Raw genomic sequence first — 24,491 nt, 5'->3', positions numbered from 1 at the left:
AGTCAGCAGTTGCTTGCCGCAGGTAAATAAACTTGACCTGCTCATGAGCATAAATTTTGGCCAGGTCATCTAGACGTCTCCTGCACTACTGCGTCGGAGCAGGGAAAAGACAGAAGAGGTGGACCATCCGTTGCTGGCAATGGTGATTTGGCCCGTCTGTCCTCACGCTGTCTCTGTCTCTGTCTCCGCTCAGGCAGTCCTCCTGCAATTCTGACACTGACGACGTTCGATTCGGACATTCCTGCGACGCCAACATTTCCTGCATCGCGTCACTCTGAATCATCCGCCGGAAGCAGTGCTGGTTCCGAGGCCGGCGCAGGACCGGCGGTGCCGCGTTCATCGTCCCAAGGAGACCTGCATGGTCCTCGTCCTGCATGCAGGCATGCCCGATCAAAGCGTCCGTCGAGGCGCTATGTACCGCAGGCAAGGCATGCATGGATCGTTCAGTTCCAGCGATGGTCCTGATGCATGGCCGCCCACAGCAGTAATGACCTTTCCCGCCTTCTCCTTCTTTTTTCCCCCTTTTTCATCAGAAGCTAGCAGAAGGGTTCAGTTAAAGTTGTTCTTTACCTTTACAATTTGTGGTCCTAATAATTTTAAGTAAAATGTGAAAGGTCTAAGCTTCCCAAGAAGAATGACAACTGGAAGGCACATTCAGGCACTCAACGCGTCTTTTTTTTTTTTTTGAACGCAACACTCAACGCGTCTTCAGAAATGCATTATATACAAATACATCTACAGGCCCTACTATAATGCTCCATGCATAATTGTGGCAGATAGATTGGCAAATTACAATTTTTGATGATTATCTAAAGAAACGTCCAAGGCTGATAGGGAAATCATCATATATAGAGTTGGTAATCGAATCAGCTGAGAATCAGTCTTTTTTCCTCTAATTTGGTCCACTCGATGCACGACCAGTCAAAGAGCCACGAGGTTGGAGTTTTTGTTAGTTAATGCTTCAGCCTTCAGACATCCTTTTTGCACTTGCAAATTTTGAACTGCTCTTTTGTATGTATGTTCTGTTTAGCTGAATGCTGCAGATCTCGACTACTTTTTTTAAAAAATAACTCACCTGATATTGTTCAGTTATTTTCTCTCTAGTGGCCCTTCTAAACTCTTTTGCAAATGTAAACTACTCATGAAAGCAATAGAATTGCCGTGCATAATCACACCCAACTGCAACTGATCGATCAGCCTGCTTTGTGACCTACATAATAACCCACTCCCTGATCCAGAAATAGATTAGTGCCCAGATGCATAAAAGCTGAAGACAGTGATGTGGGCGTTAAGCCAACAAAATCCTGAAAACCTGGGAGCACAAATCGTCGCCAACCACTAGGTCTGGCGCCTAGGGGACACTCAAGACAGTGACCCATTGCCCAGCACTGCACTGTAATCTCTATGCATTTCCATATGGCTTCTTCTGAACATCACATTGAGCAAGCGAGAGCAGGTCTTCGAGACACGCTTGAAAAGGGCAGGCAGGCATAGAAAATCGACATGGCCGGCCTTGTTCTCCAAAGTGCATGACAAACCACTCTTTTCTTGGAAGTTTCCATAGGGAAAGAAAAAAACATGGAGTAGTGCCTCCTGAACTACCATGGTGGCAGTCCACATCCTGCTGATAGAAAGCGTGCTGTTGATCTTCATGGTTTCAATTTGGGGGATCCCTTTTAATCTTCAATTGTGTTCAGAGATAGATCAAGGTCTTTCCAATGAGGATCAGATCGAAGTTTGGATATGTGTTCTTCAGAAATTGCATTATCAGATTGCTCGTGCAAATTATGAGTTATGATGGGCTCCTAATCCGCTTTGCGGCTAATCATCAGTGGCATTACCACGTGGAGAACAAAAAAGGAGTCACGAGAATTAGTTGAGATGTGTGTGTGGTTTGATCCTTAAACTTTGGCTTTCACTCAATATCTCATGGCCCATTCAGATCCCTTGCTTTGCCCTGCTGTGCTTGTATGTGGAGCTCCTAAATCTCCAAAAGTACCATGTCCAAACTGAAGCACTATTGCTTTTAGGAAATGTTCAAACATTATGTACATTAATTCTTCCTAGATAGTCTGTTCTTGTTCTTGTCGTGTCCTGACAAAAATTGAAGCTTGGGAACCATGGCAAGTTACCATCAGATCAGATAGACATAGACTGCGGCAGACAGAACACCCCAACCTCAGCAATTTGGGGCAGTAGTTACCAGGCCAGAAACCTTGGATTGCTGTCTCTACTCTCTAGTATCACTTTAGGTATAGCACTTTGGAAGCAAGAAGTGACTGGGAAACCTTTACCTTTCTGCATCTATCTTTAGCCGTTGCATTTAGTTAGTAGTAGAATGTACCTATCTTTACAGAAGTCACCAGGGGTAAATCAGTAAATGTTATAGTCTGTCTTTTGACTTAGAGATGTTTAGCTAGTACAATTTGATCAGTTAGCTCTAGCATTTTATAGGTGTATTAACTTGTGAACAAGAGATTCATGTCCATCGGCCACAGTAGTTTAGTACTGAAATATATATACTGGTACAACAGCGGTGCTCGGTACAACTGAAATTAACTGCATTTGTAAATATCTAGTAATTTGCCTAGACAGCAGTAGTACTACTCGGCAAAGAACACGTTGGGGGAAGCGTCTAATGACAGGGTAATTAAATGTTAATCCTTCTTTCATCATTGTTTAACCTTCTGCAGCTTCTTTGCAGCAGAATGTTCTGAACTGACAGAGGGCACATTCGGTAAATGTAATACCCACAATCATAGCCTGCTTTTGATCACTGTACCTGCAGGAACTCATCAACTGGATCTATCTATCTATCCAAGTACATAAACAGTTTGGCCATGTTCCGTGAAAAATTTAAATTACTACAAGATCAGATCAGATCTTGGCAGCAAGCAGGGCTGGAAAATGCTCTGGTGTCAGAGAACTAACGGAAGAATGAGATGTAAAAGAACATGCATCACAGCTAGAGCAAGGTACAAGTTTCAACTTATTTAAACTAGCGATAAGTCCTCCCTTATAACTTAACCATGTGTGCTCCATGTTGTGATCACATCACCACTAGGTCACAGCACCTTGATGGGATCTAAATCCAAAGCCGTCTCTGTATTCCCATGATGCTTCCATCCCTATTACTTAAACCTTGTGAGTCATGTGTGACACCTAACATGTCCCCTAACATGTTTGCCGTCGCTCATGTGATCGCGTTTTTAACCTAATAAGGTTTCTATTTTTCATGCACTTGCATTGTGGTCTGTTTGTTGGATGGCATTGACTTAGTACATACTACTACTAACACAAAGCTAATTTGAGATAATTTAAACTACAGCATATAGCACAAAAAGGAACCTTTTTCTATTTTTTTAGTTCATTAGGTGACGAGGTATAAATTCAACTAGAACATATATCAAAACATTATCTTATTAACACAGTAGTTCTAAGTTCTTTTTTAAGTACAATGGCACGAGCTCCGCCTTTCAATTAAGATGAAAAAGAGAGTTTTAAGACAGCACACAAGTAGTTCTAACTTCTAAGTTCTCGTATACTCTTTCTACTCATAGGTATGTACATGTTCATGATAAAAGTTTCAGATTTTCACTAGCCCCTAATCTTTTCTGTTACTTTCCAGCGGGGTTGCCACCCTTTTGCACGGTTAAGTTGCTAGTAATATTTTATCTTCCTATGGGTATTATACTAACCTACACTCCTTTACTGCATGTGCCCCTCCCCTAAGATTCCTATCTTATTCTTCTACCTCACTAGCTCATTTTTCTTTAACTCGGACACTCCTCTGATGCCTATGATTGAGTTCACAGACAGTAATAAGAGTTTTCCGGTCCTTGTATTTTATTGGACTCCTTTCGGTTTCTCTGGAAAGTCAGGCATGTGATGCGAACATGCGTGCTCTCTGAACTCTGGAAATTAGTACCAACAGAAGAAGAAGGTGCAGAAACAGTAAACTGAGCATATGAAATGATTTTTTTTATGAATTTGCGTATGGTTGATGTATCACCCTGTCTTGCAGTGTTTTAGTTCTCATCCATGTGATTTTTTTTGAAAGAACCTCATCCATGTGAATTACTAATAGAGAGAAGCTGTGTTGTGTGGCTAGTGGCTAGACTGCTAGACCTCCCAAAAGTTTAATCCTCTGTCCATGTGCAAGGGCACAATTCTCTTGTCGGGTGATTACAGTAATACACTACTCAGTAGTCAGTAGTAGAATTATATGACAGAAACACTTAAAATTTTGTAGTATAACATGCTGCATGAAATTATCTTAACACAGATAGGAACAATGTCTAAGGCCCTGTTTAGTTTCCCACCAAAAATTTTTTCCTCCATCCCATCGAATCTTTGGACACATGCATGGAACATTAAATGTACATAAAAAAATAAACTAATTACACAGTTTGATTGAAAAACGTGAGACGAATCTTTTAAGCCTAGTTACTCTATGATTAGCCTTAAGTGCTACAGTAACTCACATGTGCTAATGATAGATTAATTATGCTTAATAGATTTGTCTTGTAGTTTCCTGATGAGCTATGTAATTTGTTTTTTTTATTAGTTTCTAAAAACCCCTCCCGACATTCTTCCGACATATCCGATGTGACACTCAAAAAATTTTCATCTCCGATCTAAACAGGGCCTAAATACAAACCTGTGGCAGACTGCTACCGTAAGTTTGTGCAGATCTGAGATGAGCGCAGGGAAAGATGAACGCATGATAGATCTAAGAGGGATTGATTTTATACAGGAAATGTTAGCCAGATCATTTGTGTCAGAGAGGTTGCATTACCAAGATCACAGAGCATGTTCACCTGCAACGCTACTGCATGATTTTTCTCTCATTGGAGTTGGCACTTCTCTATCTTCCTTTTCCATCGTCAGAAAGTAAAGTTCAAGAAAAACATGCATTTAGGTGTAGATTTGATAAAGCTTGAGGGATGATGATCCAGCTTTGACTTTGATAAAAAAGAAGAAGAAGTGTAGGAGTAATTTGGTGTGAATATGATTTCTACTGCTGCAAAAAATTCCGAACGGCCCGATGCCTGCTAGTCTCCATCTTTGCCTTAACCTGTGTCTTGGTACGCAGGCGCCACTCAGCCTGAGCTTCAGCAGGCAAGTGAACATGCACTTCCCAGGGGCACCAAAGCTGTTTCTATGGCTCTGAGAAACTGCAAACTGCTAAACTGGAATGTTAGAGGCCTAAACGACGCAGCAAGGCGTGATGCCGTCAGCGAGCTGGTGAGGGACACTGGAGCCACCATAGTTTGCTTGCAAGAAACCAAATTGCAACAGATCCATGCAAACATCGTGATGCAAACCGTTGGACAGCGCTTTGCAAATTCTTTTGCGGCGCTCCCGGCTGTCCAGACGAGAGGGGGCATCCTGCTTGCAGTCAATGAGGCCTATTTCGGCCTTTCCGACGTTCAGTACTCCCTGCACGCCGTCACTGCAACTATCACCATGAGGGCCACCAGCACCCAATGGCAAATCACGGTTGTCTACGGGCCACAAAGTGACGATGACAAGCTCATGTTTCTGCAGGAGCTCAAGTCCATCGCAGCCCCTTCCCACAAGCGATGGCTCATATTGGGGGATTTTAATCTGATATATCAGGCGCAAGACAAGAATAACACAAATCTGAATCGCCGTCTCATGGGCTCTTTCAAGGCAACAATTGATGAGCTAGGCCTCAAAGAGATCAGCTTAAATGGCCGCCGTTTCACTTGGACCAATGAGCAGGCTAACCCCATCATGACTAGGATTGACAGGCTCCAGTGCACGCCGGAATGGGAGCTACTCTTCCCATCTTGTTTCCTGCACTCCCTACCATCCCTCATGTCTGATCACGCACCGCTGCTGCTCCATGGTGCGCTTGATCACTTCAGCAACAATTTTTTCCGCTTCGAAAACTTCTGGACAAAGATGGATGGCTTTCAGGAGGTCGTGCAGGCGGAATGGGGCAAACCAGTCAACACCACGCTTCCCATCAAGCGTTTTCACATCAAAATGGCAAGGCTGGCTAACAGGTTGAAGAAATGGCGCAAAGAAAAAATAGGGAACACAAGGCTACCGCTAGCCATCACCAAGGAGGTCCTTCTACAATTGGAAATGGCGCAAGAGGCAAGGCCCCTCTCCACCCAGAAATTGGAGCTCAGAAAGCGCCTAAAAGCCCGCAGCACGGGTTTGGCGGTCATCGAAAAACTGCGCATAAGGCAGAGGTCTAGACTAACTTACATCCGCAGTGGCGATGCCAACACAAAATTATTTCACACGAAGGCAAATGCCCGACGGAGGAAAAATTACATTCACTGCTTACAGAAAGATGGAGGATTAGTCTTCTCGCAAGAAGAGAAAGAAAAGGTGGCCGAAGATTATTTCAGTGAGCACCTGGGCACAGCCACAGCGAGGACTCTCTCCCTCAATTGGCAGCAGCTGGGTTACACTCCAAGAGACCTGCACCACCTGGAGCTGCCATTTTCCCACGAGGAGATTCAGCGCACCATTGACACGATGCCCTCTGAGAAAGCTCCAGGACCAGACGGCTTCACGGGAGCCTTTTTCAAGGCATGTTGGGAAATAATCAAGGATGATTTAACAGAGGCTATAAACAGCCTCTTTCACCTCAACTCCCAAGGCCTTGAGTTCCTGAACTCCGCAAACATTGTGCTTCTTCCAAAAAAGACAGACGCCCTCAAAATAACGGACTACAGGCCGATCAGCCTCATGCACAGCTTCGCCAAAATTTTTGCAAAGCTCCTTGCCAACAGATTAGCTCCCCACCTTAACTCCTTGGTTTCAAACTGCCAGAGTGCGTTCATCAAGAAAAGGAGTATACATGACAATTTCCTGTGCGTTCAGGCCACAGTCCAGAAAATGCACCGAGAAAAGACGCCGGCGCTGTTCATGAAGCTTGACATTCACAAGGCTTTTGACACAGTAAACTGGAGCTACCTGCTTGATGTCTTGCGTGCTTTTGGCTTTGGCACAAGATGGTGTGAGTGGGTATCCATGCTGTTTCGCACTGCGACCTCAAGGGTGCTAATCAATGGCCTGCAAGGTCCGAGTTTCCACCATGCCAGGGGAGTTCGCCAAGGCGATCCTCTATCGCCAATGCTCTTTATCCTCGCCATGGACCCATTGCAGCGTATGCTTGAGCTAGCAACCCAAAGTGGCGCTATATCCCCGCTACCCTCGACCATTGCTAGATGGAGAGTCTCCTTGTATGCGGACGACGCGGCCATCTTCTTAAACCCTACAAAGGATGACATTGCTGCAACCCAAGTGGTTCTCCAAGCCTGTTCTTGGCATCTACTAGAGTTACCATTGGGGATGGTCGAAAGGCACGATTCTGGCACGATAGCTGGCTTGATGGCGAGGCCCCAAAATTCCTAGCACCCAGCCTTTTCGAGGTCATCAGGTTCAAAAACAGGAACGTGCATTTCGAGCTCCGAAACAACGCCTGGATAGCTGCACTGAGGGGGCGAATCTCCACCTACCAGCAGGTAGAAGAATTCATCTCGCTATGGATCAGGATACAACAGGTTCACCTAATGTCGGGCACTCCTGACACCATCATCTGGAGATGGACAGCTAGTGGTGCTTATTCCACCAGATCAGCATATAGGATCCAATTCTCTGGTTCCTATAGAGCTTTCAGAGGAGACCTCATATGGAAAGCGCACACAGAGAACAAATGCAAGGTTTTTGCATGGATCATGGCACGGGAAAAGGCTCTCACGGCAGATAATCTGCAGAAAAAGGGTTGGCCACACCAAGAGCATTGCAGCTTGTGCAATGGACCCCTAGAAACATGCCTTCACCTCTCCCTGTTCTGCCCTTTCTCCAGATTAGTATGGGAGCAGATCCTTCAGTGGGAGAATTTTGATGCCGCCCAAGTACTTCCGGCAACTGAACCAACCCGTCTCCTCACATGGTGGGAGGAAACACAATCTAGAATAGCCAAGAATGACAGGAGGCGCTTCAATGGACTAGTCATCTACACCATCTGGAACGTCTGGAAAGAAAGGAACAGGAGAATCTTCTCCAACTCGCCTGAGACGGCGCTGCAGGTGGCTGCGAGAACAAAAGAAGATATCCTACAGTGGAGGAGGGCCCAAATTTGGAACGTATAATCGTTTTTAGTGCTATTGTGTTTTGTTTTTCTTTCCCCCAGTTTCTTTGGGAGGAGGGGGAACTGCTGTATATAAATTCCGTTTCCTATCTTAATTGAAAGGCAGAGCTCCTGTCAGTTCTTTTCAAAAAACAGTGCAAAAAATTTATATTATTTTTTAAGGGTTTTTTTTTCACAGAAGCCGCTCTGAATCACTGCAGATGGACAGACCATCAGAAACATTTGGAAGGTAACACCCAGAGAAGAGCATGTGAATTAAGTAGTAAACAAACACCAGCAGCAGGCGCTGTTAACTTCTGAGTTCTGACCACCCTGCATCAGTGCAGTACAAAAGAACAAACTTTCACAGGCGCTAGAAACACTGTACTTAACAAAGGATAAAGTTCAGAACTCCAGATTACCCAGGGAATTACGATTAGTATTTCCCAGAACCCGAGGAGAAGAAATGTTCATGTTCTCACTCACCTCCTCAACAGACCACTGAGCACAGCAGCAAGAAATTAACAATTTTTTTTTTGAACAAAAAGCAATTAACAATTCAGGATCACCCAATGGCAATAATGAGTACATCAACTAGGGATAAACATATCCAAATGATGGCATCAGCTGGGCTCCATCCATGCCATCTTCCTTCCATCTTCTTTCTCCCCCCACACTTCAATTGAAAATTGCCAATATTCCTTTCTGATCTGAAACTTCAAGAACCAAATTTCGTGATATGTGTATTCCAAGTAGAAGAGACCACTCACTGTCACATACACACCACTGTATCTAGGAAATGTGAGTCCATTAGCGCTATCGTCACCGTCAAAACGGCTTCAAGATTTGTGCCGGAGTGAAACCGTAGCGATCGAGCACAAATCTCAAAGACGAACTGACGGGTTTGCGCATCCATGGCTAGAGAGTAGAGATAGTACAAGGCAAGTCACTGTACCTAATCAAATCTGCTGTTTATCGAAAAGAATATCCGGCAAAAGCTAAGCTATTGCTTCATTATTTCATTTGGATCCAGATCTCTAAACCCTTTGTGTGCTATAAACAAATCCTGGGGTCTCCCCCTCTACAATCCCAAGGCAACGAGGAGGTGCCAGTGCCACCACTCACCCGCGGCCTCGGCCACTCCTCTGCTCCACCACCAATGCCTCCGCGCCTGCGCGCCACCGCCGCAGCGAGGCTGGTCGCGCTCCTCGTGTGCCTCTCCCCGGCGCTGCTGACGCCGTGCCGCGCCGTGAACGAGCAAGGCCAGGCGCTGCTGCGATGGAAGGGGCCGGCGCGCGGCGCGCTGGACTCGTCGTGGCGCGCGGCGGACGCGACGCCGTGCCGGTGGCAGGGCGTGGGGTGCGACGCGCGCGGCAACGTCGTGTCGCTGTCCATCAAGTCGGTCGACCTCGGCGGGGCACTCCCGGCGGGGACGGAACTGCGGCCGCTGAGGCCGTCGCTCAAGACGCTGGTGCTCTCCGGCACCAACCTGACCGGCGCGATCCCCAAGGAGATCGGCGAACTCGCCGAGCTCACCACGCTTGACCTCAGCAAGAACCAGCTGTCCGGCGGGATCCCGCCCGAGCTGTGCCGGCTGACGAAGCTCCAGTCGCTGGCGCTCAACACCAACTCGCTGCGGGGCGCCATCCCAGGCGACATTGGCAACCTCACCAGCCTGACGTCCCTCACGCTCTACGACAACGAGCTCAGCGGTGCCATCCCGGCGAGCATCGGCAACCTGAAGAAGCTGCAGGTGCTCCGCGCCGGCGGGAACCAGGCGCTCAAGGGCCCGCTGCCGCCGGAGATCGGCGGGTGCACCGACCTCACCATGCTCGGCCTCGCCGAGACCGGCCTCTCCGGGAGCCTGCCGGAGACGATCGGGCAGCTCAAGAAGATCCAGACGATCGCCATCTACACCGCGATGCTCACCGGCTCCATCCCCGAGAGCATCGGCAACTGCACCGAGCTCACCAGCCTCTACCTGTACCAGAACTCCCTCTCCGGGCCCATCCCGCCGCAGCTCGGCCAGCTGCGCAAGCTACAGACGGTGCTGCTGTGGCAGAACCAGCTCGTCGGCGCCATCCCGCCGGAGATCGCCAACTGCAAGGAGCTCGTGCTCATCGACCTGTCGCTCAACTCGCTCACGGGGCCCATCCCGAGCAGCTTCGGCACGTTGCCCAACCTACAGCAGCTGCAGCTCAGCACCAACAAGCTCACCGGCGCCATCCCGCCGGAGCTCTCCAACTGCACGTCGCTGACCGACATCGAGGTGGACAACAACGAGCTGTCCGGCGAGATCGGCATCGACTTCCCGCGGCTGCGCAACCTGACCCTGTTCTACGCGTGGCAGAACCGGCTGACCGGCCCCGTGCCGGCGGGCCTGGCCCAGTGCGAGGGCTTGCAGTCGCTGGACCTCTCGTACAACAACCTCACCGGCGCCGTCCCGAGGGAGCTGTTCGCGCTGCAGAACCTGACCAAGCTGCTGCTCCTCGACAACGACCTCTCCGGGTTCATACCGCCGGAGATCGGCAACTGCACCAATCTCTACCGGCTCCGGCTCAACAACAACCGGCTCTCCGGGGCGATACCTGCGGAGATCGGCAAGCTGAAGAACCTCAATTTCCTCGACCTGGGCAGCAACCGCCTTGTCGGGCCGTTGCCGGCGGCGCTGTCCGGCTGCGACAACCTAGAATTCATGGACCTGCACTCGAATGCCCTGTCTGGCACTTTGCCGGACGAGCTGCCCCGCAGTCTACAGTTCGTCGACATCTCCGACAACAAGCTCACCGGTCTGCTGGGCCCCGGCATTGGGTTGTTGCCGGAGCTGACGAAGCTTAACCTCGGCAAGAACCGGATCTCCGGCGGCATACCGCCGGAGCTCGGTTCCTGCGAGAAGCTCCAGCTGCTTGACCTCGGCGACAACGCGCTCTCCGGTGGCATCCCGCCGGAGCTCGGGAAGCTTCCCTCGCTAGAAATTTCGCTTAACCTCAGCTGTAACCGTCTCTCCGGCGAGATTCCGGAGCAGTTCGGCGAGCTGGATAAGCTTGGCAGCCTCGACATATCGTACAACCAGCTCTCCGGCAGCCTTGCGCCCCTCGCGAGGCTCGAGAACCTCGTCATGCTCAACATCTCGTACAACACATTCTCCGGTGAGCTCCCAGACACGCCCTTCTTCCAGAGGCTTCCGCTCAGCGACATCGCTGGCAACCACCTTCTCGTCGTGGGCGCCGGCGGCGACGAGGCCTCCCGGCACGCGGCCGTCTCGGCGCTGAAGCTGGCGATGACGATCCTGGTGGTGGTGAGCGCTCTCCTCCTCCTGACGGCCACCTACGTGCTCGCGCGCTCGCGGCGCCGCAACGGCGCCATCCACGGGCACGGCGCCGACGAGACGTGGGAGGTGACCCTGTACCAGAAGCTGGACTTCTCCGTGGACGAGGTGGTGCGCGCGCTGACGTCGGCGAACGTGATCGGCACGGGGAGCTCGGGCGTGGTGTACCGCGTGGCGCTCCCCAACGGCGACTCCCTGGCCGTGAAGAAGATGTGGTCGTCCGACGAGGCCGGCGCGTTCCGCAACGAGATCTCGGCGCTGGGCTCCATCCGGCACCGCAACATCGTGCGGCTGCTCGGGTGGGGTGCCAACCGCAGCACCAAGCTGCTGTTCTACACCTACCTCCCCAACGGCAGCCTCAGCGGGTTCCTCCACCGCGGCGGCGTCAAGGGCGCCGCCGACTGGGGAGCGCGCTACGACGTCGCGCTCGGCGTCGCGCACGCCGTGGCGTACCTCCACCACGACTGCCTGCCGGCCATCCTGCACGGCGACATCAAGGCCATGAACGTCCTCCTCGGCCCCCGGAACGAGCCGTACCTCGCCGACTTCGGCCTCGCCCGCGTCCTGTCCGGCGCCGTCGCCGCCGGCTCCGCCAAGCTCGACTCGTCCAAGGCCCCGCGCATCGCCGGCTCTTATGGCTACATCGCGCCAGGTAAATAGCCGAGCATCGATTTCCTCAGAAAATAAAGCTAGTGCGATTTTTCCTAACATTTTTCGTGTTGGTGCCTCAATTCAAATGGAAACAAAACAGAGTACGCGTCCATGCAACGGATCACGGAGAAGAGCGACGTGTACAGCTTCGGCGTGGTGGTGCTGGAGATCCTGACGGGGAGGCACCCGCTGGACCCGACGCTGCCGGGCGGCACGCACCTGGTGCAGTGGGTGCGGGAGCACGTGCGCGCGAAGAGGGCCACGGCGGAGCTCCTGGACCCGCGGCTGCGGGGGAAGCCGGAGGCGCAGGTGCAGGAGATGCTGCAGGTGTTCTCGGTCGCCATGCTCTGCATCGCCCACCGAGCGGAGGACCGGCCGGCGATGAAGGACGTCGTGGCGCTGCTCAAGGAGATCAGGCGGCCGGCCGAGAGGTCCGAGGAGGGGAAGGAGCAGCCGCCGTGCAACGCCGCGCCAGCGCCACTGGACGGGCAGGCGCAGAGGTCGCCGCCGCGGAGCCCGCTGCCCAAGGGCGGCTCGTCCAGCTGCTCGTTCGCCATGTCCGACTACTCTAGCGGATGAATCATGCTCGCTGAAGTTGAAGTGCTGCTGGTAGATACTACCGATTAGCGAGGCGCTGCGACGGTGAATTTTGGTGGTGTAATAAGTGTGATTAGTGTATCAGTAAGTAGTTAAATTGTTAATTAATTCAGATTATAGCTTGTAATTCTGTGCTCAGATGTATTTGTACTTGTAAATCAATTAATGGGTCAATTCTAGAAGAAAAAAACTGAGGAAAAAAATGACGCCATGACGATGAAAATGATCAGAAACGATACTATAATGTGAAAATAAATTATGTCGAGTATGGAATTTCTCATATTTTGAGTAACTATAATGAGAATATCAGAAAATTTGAAAAAAAAACCAGGTTATGCTAAATTCATAAAATGACCACTTTTATTTTTTCCTAAAAAATGAAAATAATAAAAGGAACTGAACTTGCGCTTGGGTTCAAGTATTCTTATTAATCATTCAGAGCTCCTGTCAAAGACAAGCTAAGTATCATCAATACAGTTGTGCTTTCGTTTTGTTTTTTGAAGTAATCACCAATACAACTCGAAATATATGTTTTCTCTAATCTAAATTAATAAAAACCTTCATTCACAAAAAAAAAGCACAAGCGCAAAGCTGCAAAGTAGCGCTATAGTTCTACTTAGCGCCTGTTTGGTACAGCTCACAACAACTTCATGAGCTGTTGTGAGCTGTTTTTTTTACCAAACACTTATTTCCAAAACAGCTTCATGGGTGAAGCTGTTTTTCCCCTCATCTCACAAATACATAAGTTGGATGAAGCTGGAAAAAAGTAGCTTATTGCAGCTTCTCCTTTATTTCTCTCTCTCAACTATGTATGAAGTAGTTGGTGAAGCTATTTTGCCAAACACTTTTCCAAAACAGCTCAGCTTTATCTAGAAAGTCACTCATGAAGCTATTTTCTAAAAAAACAGTTTTACTAGTGAAGTTGAGTTGTGCCAAACAAGCCGTACATTACATGTTTGGGCCGTGAATTATGAAGTGACAAAGGCTAGGGCCCAGATCGCAAGTGTTTGGGTTTGCTGTGTATTGAGCCCAGACCGAGGGATCATGGCCCAAACAGATCTCCTTGTGAAGCAACCCTACTACTCTCACTCGCGCCGCGCCGCGCCCTTCCCAACGCCACGCTTCTCTCCGGCCCGCTCGCTACCGCCGCCGGCGCCGCCGCCACCGCAACTCCACTTCACCAGCCGCCGCGCCACTACTCATCCTAGCTGGTCTAGCTCCAGCGAGACCTCCGAGGGTGGTGTAGTCTGATTACTCCCTGGCCCTAAGCTGCGGGGAGCCTGGTTTCGCTCGTGATGTCGCCGGCCGCCGGAGAGCAGCTCTCTGGAGCCCACAGAGAGGGCAGGGGCGTGGAGGCGCGGAGGGTCTTCATAGGCGCCGGCTGCAACCGCGTGGTGAACAACGTCTCGTGGGGAGCCTGCGGTCTCGTCGCCTTCGGCACCCAGAACGCTGTCGCCCTCTTCTCTCCCCTGGTCCGCGCCTCGCTCCGTTATCATTTTTTTTCCCTGCAGTTTTAGTTACCTGAAAGTTTATCTCACTCTCGTGTCACCCAATTGTCCACCCAATTTGTCCCAACTCGTGTTCGTGCGAGCAGAGAGGTGAGATCGTGACAACGCTTCCGGGGCACAAAGCACCGGTGAACTGCACGCTATGGCTTCCCACGAAGAAGGATGTGCTCCAAGGTGCGTCACTTTTATTTTATTTTGTTTTGACATTTTTGTTTTGTTTTGTTGGCTCGACGTTTAGGAATTATAACTGCTGTATGTACAGTACTTTGGAGCTTGCTGAAAAGACTCTTCGTCTGATAGATTTTCTTTTTTGTGTTGTTAGTTTTATCTGGAGTGAAGTTATATATGTTGATCATGTAAGCTGATCCCCAGTATCCGCAATGATCGTCTAGAGCTTACTGTAGATCATTGCTACTTCGTTTATTCTTTGAATTGTTCTAGTTGGTAACTGACAGGTTGCAGATATACAGCACTAGATTTAATATGTCTGATCCTGAACGCTGGTTTTCTTTTTCTCCTTTGTGAGGCCTAGTGCTGCATTTTGTTGACTGTTTTTCCTTCATGGTTTGCAGTTCGTGGCAAGGAAACACACTATCTACTCTCAGGAAGTGCTGATGGTACTATCATGGCTTGGAAGATTGCTTCTGGCAAAGGAGAGGTGACTTCATTATCTGTCTGCCTTATTTAAATTGTATACTGTGTACTGTACTTACATTGGCTGCTCACTGCTCTGTAGTATTAGAATTGGTTGCAACCTTGCAGTATTCTTGCTGGGAAATATTTGCTTGATAAACTTAAAAATGTGCTCCAATGGTTTCTGCTGATGCCTACTTGTTTGATTAACTGTTTACGCCTTCTTTGCAGTGGTCTCATGTGTTGCAGCTCCCAGGGATGCATAAGAAAGGGATCACCTGTCTTGCTGGAAGGATGGTATCTGATACTGTTGCAATTTTTGCTTCTACTTCTTCAGATGGTATTGTTGTTATTTGGGAGATGGAGATTGAGCCCACCACCCCTGGTGGTAAGATTGCTTCCTTGTGGATTGCCAATATTACTGTTAGGAGCATAATCTTTTGTCATGCTGGTTTAACTATTCAAACTCTAATTCTTTTTTATTTTATGATTTTGACGGTTCTGGGGAATGTGCACTGCATTTGTGCTTAACTTATTTGCTTTCTCTATGCAGGCGATTGCAAAGTGTCTTGCCTGCATGCTCTGTCCGTTGGTTTGAAACCAATGGTTTCACTTTCATTAGCTGTATTGCCAGAACAAGGAGGCCATCTCATTTTGGCGATGGGCGGTTTAGATCACAAGATCCACATCTATTGTGGGGATAAGGCAGGCAAGGTTTGTAACTTAATGTTTTTGCAACTTTTTTTTTGTCCATTTTTCCATTTCTTGCTACCCTAACTACACATCTTTCTCTGCGCAGTTCGTTAAGGCCTGTGAGCTTAAAGGTCATTCTGATTGGATCAGAAGTTTAGACTTTTCTTTACCTGTGATGATGGGTGGTGAGAAGCACAATCTTTTCCTTGTTAGTTCATCTCAGGACCGAACCATCCGGATATGGAAAATGACTTCAGAAGCTGCTGCTTCTGGCTCCTCCGTACCATTGAGGAAAGGAGCTATTGAGATGACCTCATATATTGAAGGACCTCTATTTGTGGCTGGCAGTACAAGTTACCAAGTATCATTGGAGTCTCTTCTTGTTGGGCATGAGGATTGGGTATATTCCGTCGAGTGGCAGCCGCCTACATTGTTAACTGGGGATGAAGCTCATCAGCCAATGAGCATACTATCTGCATCCATGGACAAGATGATGATGATGTGGAGGCCAGAGAAAAATACTGGCCTTTGGATTAATTCAGTGACAGTTGGTGAATTAAGTCACTCCGCACTTGGGTTTTATGGTGGTCATTGGCAGTCTGATGGTAGATCCATTCTTGCACATGGTTACGGTGGATCATTTCATATGTGGAGAGATGTTGGACTGGATTCTGAAAATTGGCAGCCTCAGATAGTCCCGTCTGGTCATTTTGCACCTGTGTCTGACTTGACATGGGCTAGATCTGGCCAATATTTGCTTTCAGTTAGCCATGACCAGGCTAGTTCCTCTACTTAATATCAGTTTTGACCTACTTCTAGAATTCATATATTTGTTTAGTTGTTGTGTTTCTCTTCTACTTGCTAATGCTCTTTTACATCAATGCTAAACATGCAGACAACACGCATATTTGCTCCTTGGAGAAATCAAGTTAACCCTGGAGACATGGTCTATTGGCGTGAAATTGCCCGCCCGCAAATTCATGGCCATGATCTCAACTGTGTGACATTCATTCAGGGTAGTGGGAACCATCGCTTTGTTAGTGGTGCTGATGAAAAGGTATCTAGAGTTTTTGAAGCTCCCTTATCATTTTTGAAGACCCTACAACAAGCAACTCTGTTGAAACCTGACATCTCTGAGGATTTTGGCAATGTTCAAGTCCTTGGAGCAAATATGTCTGCTCTTGGGCTTTCACAGAAACCCATATATACGCATGGTCAGCTTCTCACACCACCCTTGTCTATTGTAATTGAACAATAGTGCTTTCTTTTATTTGGCATTAAAAAAATGCACTTGTATATAATGCCTTTTTTTTCCTTTTATTTGATGTCGCTTTTTGCATGGTGGTGTAGCAGGAGTCAAGGAATCCCCAAGCGGTAATTCTAATGATGGCCCAGATTCTATGGAGACAATTCCTGATGCAGTGCCTACTGTATTCACTGAGCCTCCTGTGGAGGACCAACTTGCGTGGAATACTCTATGGCCTGAATCACACAAACTATATGGTCATGGAAACGAGCTCTTCTCGATATGCTGTGATTATGAAGGGAAGCTTGTTGCGTCATCTTGCAAGGTAATGTTTTCCTGTGCTATTGTGAAATTTGTTACTAGAACAACAGGAACAATACCAATAGTCAAAAGCAAGTTGTGATCATATAATAATATATGAGAAATTTTACTACGCTTGGAAATAACGAGAGCCCTTCATTTCATTAGATCTAATGGTCTAAAAATAGGAAGAACCAGATGAGAGGAACTTAAGTTGTGGACCGGAACCAAAAAATCTATGGGCCTGGAACTAATTTCTAATCAAAGTTGAAGGATATCATAGTATTTTTAACGTTTCAGAAGCTGCTTCTAATAAAAAATGAGCATCTTCTCTGAATCAAAAAGGAGCTGCTTTTGATATCAGCATCAGACCGTGCCCCAAATCTTTGTCCGCTAAAAATATAAAAAGAAGTGTTGGTCCCTAAATCGCAGAAATAGAGCACGCCGGCCGGCCGATGGGATCTCGCTGGCGGATAAGACTGTGTGCGGGGTCAGGGCCAGGGCCTCCCGCACTCGAGGTTGCAGCGGCAAGGCACATGAAGTGCCAAGGCGAGTCAGCCATAGGCAGCGGCAGCGGCGGTGTGCTGCATGTAGGTGGCGGCTTGGACGGACTGTATAGGAGGCGGTGAGCGGTGGGGCAGGATGCGCGGGCCTGCAAGGCCCTAGTTCTGGCTGCATCTTGGGCAGATGTAGCGCGGAGCCTGCTGCCCGCATGCATGCGGCAGCGCACAGCACGACGGCGGCAGTGCTGCCGCGGTGCAAGGAGGTGACGAGCAGTTTGTGCCTTGGTTGAATTGGGTTACGGAGTTGAGAATTTTACAGTACTAATCTATCCTTAATTATTAGAATCGTTAATTAATTGCTGCCGCAAAAAAGATTCTCCCAAGCACCGTAAAAGATCTCATAATATATTACTATTATTCCATGAGAATTCTTGGATGCCATTGGGAATTGCTTTTTGTCGATCCAGATACCAATCACACCAACATTATGCTGTGACCATGTTACAATAAATACTTGTTTGATTCAATAATTCATACCGTCTCTTAAGAGAGCTGATTGATGTGAATTCACAAAGAAATGCTTGTTTTTCATCTCAATATGAACAGGGGAGTGGGATGAAATTCTAGTATTCTTGGAGCTTAGTTTATTTCTGGGGATTCATGAAGCATTCATGTAGGACCACTGTGTGAAAACAGTTTTGTGCATCTTCATGTGGCAATACTGCATTCTTTTGTTAATATTTGACATATTGGCATAATTACATTAGTTGATGCTGAATATGCTTGATTGTTAATGGTTTGATTTTACTGTATGCATGGGAAATCTGATGGAATTTCACTCCCATTCAGGCTCAATCAGCAGCAGTTGCTGAGATCTGGCTATGGGAGGTTGGAACATGGAAAGCTGTTGGCCGCTTGCAATCTCACAATCTAACAGTGACACAAATGGAGTTCTCTCGTGATAATGTGTTTCTTTTAAGTGTTTCAAGAGATCGCCATTTGTCTATCTTTTCAATCAGCAAAACTGGTAGGCAATAATTCTTATGATCATGTAGTTCCTTTGAGGTTATTGCTTTACATTTGTCTTTCCAGTGATGCTGTTTCATTAGTGCTGGAGTTATTGATACGATATCACTTGTGTAATTCTAGAAGAAGGAGCAGAGCACCGTCTGGTCGCAAAGCTTGAAGCACACAAAAGAATTATATGGGCATGCTCATGGAACCCCTTTGGCTATGAATTTGCAACTGGATCAAGGGACAAGAGTGTCAAGATATGGTGTGTTAAAGACGCATCTTCTGTGAAGCTACTTGCAACATTGCCTCAGTTCCGTGACAGTGTAACTGCATTAGCATGGATGTGCCATGACCGTGCTTCTAATGCTGGTGTCCTCGCTGTTGGCATGGATAATGGATTGATCGAGCTCTGGAGTGTTTCAGGTGGAAGAGCTTCTGCAGGCAGTACTCCAGACTCTCCACTCAGCGTGGCATGCACGCTTCGATTTGACCCTGTCTTATGCCACGTGTCAACTGTTCACCGTTTACGGTGGCGGGAACCCAGTTCCACCGATGAGGAATCAACACTTGAGCTCGCTTCTTGTGGAGCTGACCACACTGTAAGGGTGTTTGAGGTCCGCGACACCATATAGGCTTATGTGCAGACCTAGTAGATCAAGCTGTTATGTGCGTGACAGTTTTTTATTGATATCTGACACGTCGTGTTGTAAAACAACTCCTGATATGAGAATTGAGAAAAGAGTGTTATCATGAAGCATGTGATGTCCATATGTAACGCCAGTTTAGTGGTAAAAGATGCAATGTTGCCCTCATTTGAAAAACTGTGAGATTATGGTTATAGATGGTGATGTATTGCTGAATCACCTATATCCAAGCTTTGTGTGTCACCTCAGTCTACAATACAAATTCGATAAAAATCCACTGTATTGCTTACACTCAAGCAACGAGTTCCATGCTAGACACTTTGTTGAACTCTATGTTCATGTTGCTTACAATCTAAGCTACTGACCTACTGTGTTGCAGCTAGCCACAACTGAGCAACCAAGAGATCTACAAACACGAAGAATCAACTTCAAATTCACATGAATCAATAGGTATGTTTTGCTGTTCCCAGGCCATTTTTCATCATCAGTATAAGAAACTAAGATTTGATATAATAACAAAAGAAAACAAGGGAAATTTTCTAAAGCCAGTCATTTTGTTCTGCATCTCCGGGCAACAAGAACTCCACAAGGAGGGGCAGTGAGCTCCAGCTCACAGATTGTGTACATCCAGTATGAGTAGTGGCCAAACCCGAACCTGGCCTCCACTTTGAAGGCGCCTTTGATTGTGTACACCACCCTGTTGCTCCTCACCTGGTTCACCATCTTTACAGCCATCTCAGGCGGCAGCAGAACTCGGCTGGACACCAGGTGCATATTCAGGACCTGGAACTGGCCTCGCCGCTGCAGGAACGGAGGCAGCGCCTGCACGGCCATGGGCCTGTCCTGGAAGAAGAGCTCGATGGTGGCGGACCTGAACACCAAGTCGATCTTCTGGTTGGGGTTGGAGATGTTGGCCACGAGCGTCATGTCGTTGTTGAAGTAGGGGGCCGGTGAGTCCACGTAGATGCTGTTGAGGATGGCGTTGGCAGTGTCAAAGGATGGTGGCCTCGGCTTCACCGCCAGGAAGATGATCAGGATGACGACGCCTGCAACGATGAGGAGGATGCTGAAGGCGAAGCAGACGATGGCCGCACACCACATCGCCGGCGAGGTCCGGTGGCGCGGTTGCAGGATTATCTTCGAAGGTGCTCGAGATGGCTGCCGCAGCGCCCGTGGCTGCTCGGTTATCTTGGGCGGATCCACTGGCTGCGACTGTGGCAGCACTGGAGGCTGCTCGTTGGACTGATCCACCAGCGGCGACCGTGGCAGCGCCGGTGGCTGCTCGATTACCTTGGACGGATCAACTGGCGGCGGCTGTGGCAGGGCCAGTGGCAGCTGCTTCCTGTTCATTAGCTTGTTTATGATGGTTCCTGGGGATTGGAGGTGGTAAGGAGTGCCCATTTCTGCAGCACCAGCACTACCAAGTCCAACAAGGCAAAGATGAGCAAGAGCAAGAGTGTAGAGAGGCTTAATGGGGAAAGCAAGCTAGAGATGAGCAAGAGCAAGAACAAAAACAACGAGAGCCAGGGAATGGAGTGATGGAGTTAAAAGGAGCCTGATCGAGCCTAGTGGTGGTACCTCCTTCCAAAATAAATAAAGAGGGAGAAAAGAGAGGCTTTTGAAAATCGGGCGTGGGGCCACTGTCTCGTGTTCCGCCATTGAAAAACCAGAGCTGCTTCGAGCAAAAGGTGTGGTGTGGGGCAGCGTTGCCGGCTGCCGGCAATTGATTGGGGGTCTGCTTTATCTCAGAAAAGCATATTTCTTGAGGTGGACAAAGGTAAAGCTTGGGTTATTCTTGGCACTAACAAATACTAATATGATGCTCAATGTTTCATGTTTCTGGCTTGGCATGTTCAGACAGCGGCCTGGAATGTGCTCTTCCCACTAGTACATACATATGCCCAGTGAATCAGTGGGTCATTTTGCAGGAACACCTGCCCATGCTTTCCTCGTGCAGTTTTTAAAATTGATCCAGGTGAGACGAAGTAATAAAATGTGTCACAATCATTGAAGTTCATGCAATCTTCCTGTCAATGAAAGTTTGAAACTGTGGAAAGCAGTCAATCTATCAGGAGGTGAGATGAGAAGCATGCTCATCATGTTGTGGGAGGAGAGCATGGAAACAAGGGCAAGTTGCTTAGCCATGAAAAAAAAGGCGCTCCCTGGACCAGTTCCGTTTGGAAATAAAGGCAGGTATGGGGTTAATTCATGACTAAGGAACCCATATGTGCTGACAGAAAAACCGGCCTGGATTTGATACGAGATCTCCAACAGCAAGGAACATTCCTGAGTCGTCCATGGCTTTTCTTTGGTGCAGTGTAGTGCCCGCAAGCTTTTGTCAGTGAGCGACGGCGAAAGCTGACAGCCGCAATATGCGGCTTTACATGGATCTTCCCTTCCTGCACTGTGCGTCTGTGCCGTGTGTCGTCTCTCCTGGCTCCTGCACTGCATTCGAATTCTTCAGGTGCCATTCGGATTGTCAGTTGGTAGTGAGGAGAAACAACAAGAAGGATCGTCTAGGCCTGGTTTAGTTCACCTACAAATCAAAAACTTTTTAAAATTTCTCGTTACATCAAATCTTGCTGCACATGCATAAAATATTAAATATAGACGAAAATAAAAACTAATTATATAGTTTGTCTGTAAATTGTGAGATGAATCTTTTATATAGACGAAAATAAAAACTAATTATATAGTTTGTCTGTAAATTGTAAGATGAATCTTTTGAGTTTAGTTAGTCTATGATTGGATAATAATTATCAAATAAAAATGAAAGTGCTACAGTATCCAAAATTAAAAAAAAACTCAGAAGCTAAACAAGACCCTAGTCGCCTGTATCTGCGAAGAAACTTTTGACAACGATTCGGCCATTCGTTTTGGGCCCGGTTTGCTCGCTGAATTTCGGCTGCTGCTGATAATGATTTGTTATAAGAGAAAAATATTATTATTATTATTATTGCTGAAAATAGTGTTGGTAAGTTTTAGCGAACAAGGTCTGATCTGGTCATGCTTTATCAACAGACTGCATGATCTTTTTCTTGGATTTTACGGGCGAGTCTGTGTCACCTTTCTTTTTTTTTCCATTTTGTGAGCACAGGTGCGCCACTGAGTCATCTTGTTTTTCCGCCCTTATTAGCAACAATTATTAGTTATCATTATTAGCAATAATTGTGTTAGAAACGATTATTAGATATAATTAATAGTACTAATTATTATCTACCATTATTAGAAACAATTAATATTAACAACAACTATTAGTTTAACAATAACTATTCATACCAACCACATTCTAATTTTATGAAACAAAAACAAAAAAAGGAAACCCTAGATCTAGAATACCTTTTCTCTCTATACATGAAACTACAATTAATCTCCATTAAAATCAAGCTATATCACCTAATTGATGGTGCAAGGTGATGTCTCTACCTATTCTACACTAATAGCATCAAAGATAAGCTCTAATTTGGTCAACACAAAGCTCAAACTCCATGGAAGAGAGAGAAAACCAAAATATAAATTGCTCACTACCAATAAAACTTGGATTAGAGGATGGGAATAGCATTTTCTTACTTTAAACAAGCTCCCCACCAAAAGATTTAAGTTCAAAACCTTCCCCCCTTACTGAGTGATTTTAGGGAGATGCCCAAGGTCTCCCAAGCCTTTTTGTGCCAGCGGAAGTGAGTGGCTCGGGGAGGAAAATGGGTGGACTGGCCACTTATAGCTACAGACCACTGTAGGAGCGGCTGGTAACACCAGCCGCCCCTATAGTGCCTCCCCCGCCCCTACAGAGAACACTACAAGCGCAACTGACTTCCTGGTTGAACCACCTCTACAGTGTGTGAGGAGAGGGGGACGTTCTTTTAGTAAGTTTTTCACGTAGTGGCTGCAAGTATATATGTACAGTACGCGATTTAATCACATCATGCATCACCCAACAAATTGAAGAAACGAGAGACATGATGATTCATTAGACATGCATGCATGCATGCAAGAGAGACATGAGAATTCAGAAGAAGCTAGAAAGAAATAGACGAGGAGGAGGATAAGATGAAGGAATGGATTCATGCACATGACGACGACGACATGCATGGACGAGGATGAACGCATGCAATGTATCGATCGCTGGCTGGCTCACCCGCCGTGTCGTGCAGCGCTTCGACGATTCCTATCAAGACCGAGAGGTCCATGTACCGGAGGATCATGTCTTCCACCCTGCAATGCAATACATTTACCAAGCACACAAGCACATTCACTAGATCGAGAGAGGATGAGTACATAAGTCTTGTTTGGTACAACTCAACTTCAGTAGTAAAGCTATTTTTCTTTTTAGAAAATAGCTTCATGAACAAATTTTTTGATGAAATTGAGCTGTTTTTGGAAAAAAAAAAGTGTTTGGAAAAATAGCTTCACCAACTACTTCTTACATAGATGAGAGAGAGAAACGAGGGAGAGAGCTGCAATGAGCTATTTTTTTCAGCTTTATCCCAACTCATATCTTTGTGAGAGAAGAAGAAAAACAGCTCCACTCATATGAAGTTATTTTATTTTAAAAATAAATATTTGGTAAAAAAAAACAGTTTATGAAGCTATTTTGAGATATACCAAACAAGCTCATATGTGCAATGCAATGCGTCATGCAAGGATACATAGATTGTCGACGACGATGGCATATATGTGCAATGGAATGTAATGTAATCCATCGGAGAGAGGAATGGATACAGCTCGTACGCCTTCTTGACCAGCCGGCCGTTCGGGCGCTTCGAGACGGACGAAGGTCACCTGTGCCGGCTCGTCGTCTTGTTCTCGATGGATCGATCCTCCTGATCACGCGCCCCATTACGTTATGCATGATGCCGGCGGATCGATCCATCGACGATTGGATGGACCAAGCAGGCAGGAAGGAAGGAAGGAAGTGATGAAATAAATAAATAATGAAGGAGGGAGGAGATATGATATATAGCTAGGTAGGTTAATTAATGGCGAGACCGATATATATATCGACGAGAATGCATGCATGGGAATGGGATCTAGCTAGCTTCCTGGTCTGGTGGAAATATAATGCATGGGATCGATGGCCGGCCGGGAGCTCTCGTCGGAGCTAGCGGATCGGAGATGGCGCGGGGCGGGACTGGCGCCACGCCGCACACCGACGAGGTGGGTGTGTGTGTGTTGTTACCTGCTATAAAAGGGCCTGCTGCGATGGTATTCATTCCAGCAGGAACACAGATAAATGAAGGCCAGGCCAGGCCATGCGA

At 47.3% G+C, this 24,491-nt stretch overlaps 3 protein-coding genes across 9 annotated transcripts; 2 read left to right on the top strand and 1 right to left on the bottom strand.

Moving 5' to 3' along the window:
• LOC8055230 (probable LRR receptor-like serine/threonine-protein kinase At4g26540) lies at positions 9,122–12,963 on the top strand. The gene is made up of 2 exons (XM_002445911.2): positions 9,122–12,099; positions 12,199–12,963. The coding sequence occupies exons 1-2, from the start codon at positions 9,279–9,281 to the stop codon at positions 12,675–12,677; spliced, it is 3,300 nt and encodes a 1,099-aa protein (XP_002445956.1). The 5' UTR covers positions 9,122–9,278; the 3' UTR covers positions 12,678–12,963.
• LOC8067024 (elongator complex protein 2) lies at positions 13,780–19,466 on the top strand. 3 transcript variants are annotated; one of them, XM_021464998.1, is made up of 10 exons: positions 13,780–14,167; positions 14,290–14,377; positions 14,776–14,861; positions 15,068–15,224; positions 15,390–15,550; positions 15,636–16,307; positions 16,425–16,743; positions 16,880–17,100; positions 18,428–18,605; positions 18,731–19,466. In XM_021464998.1, the coding sequence occupies exons 1-10, from the start codon at positions 13,991–13,993 to the stop codon at positions 19,222–19,224; spliced, it is 2,553 nt and encodes an 850-aa protein (XP_021320673.1). In that variant the 5' UTR covers positions 13,780–13,990; the 3' UTR covers positions 19,225–19,466. The 3 variants fall into 3 exon arrangements, with proteins under 3 accessions (XP_021320673.1, XP_002445955.1, XP_021320672.1); XM_002445910.2 differs by having other exon boundaries at positions 13,782–14,167; positions 16,883–17,100; positions 18,728–19,466; XM_021464997.1 differs by having other exon boundaries at positions 13,782–14,167; positions 18,728–19,466.
• On the bottom strand, positions 19,422–24,211 carry LOC8067023 (NDR1/HIN1-like protein 10). Of its 5 annotated transcripts, none has more exons than XM_021465000.1 (3): positions 23,956–24,211; positions 23,372–23,448; positions 19,422–21,772 (listed from the first exon to the last, which is right to left on the bottom strand). In XM_021465000.1, the coding sequence occupies exon 3, from the start codon at positions 20,635–20,637 to the stop codon at positions 19,786–19,788; it is 852 nt and encodes a 283-aa protein (XP_021320675.1). In that variant the 5' UTR covers positions 20,638–21,772; positions 23,372–23,448; positions 23,956–24,211; the 3' UTR covers positions 19,422–19,785. The 5 variants fall into 5 exon arrangements, with proteins under 5 accessions (XP_021320675.1, XP_021320674.1, XP_021320677.1 ...); XM_021464999.1 differs by having other exon boundaries at positions 23,965–24,211; XM_021465002.1 differs by having other exon boundaries at positions 19,422–21,681; positions 23,965–24,211.

Source organism: Sorghum bicolor, chromosome 7 (genome assembly GCF_000003195.3).
Source record: "Sorghum bicolor cultivar BTx623 chromosome 7, Sorghum_bicolor_NCBIv3, whole genome shotgun sequence".
Lineage (NCBI taxonomy): Eukaryota > Viridiplantae > Streptophyta > Magnoliopsida > Poales > Poaceae > Sorghum > Sorghum bicolor.
Note: the sequence above shows the minus strand (reverse complement) of the source record. Positions and strands in the feature narration are given on the sequence as shown.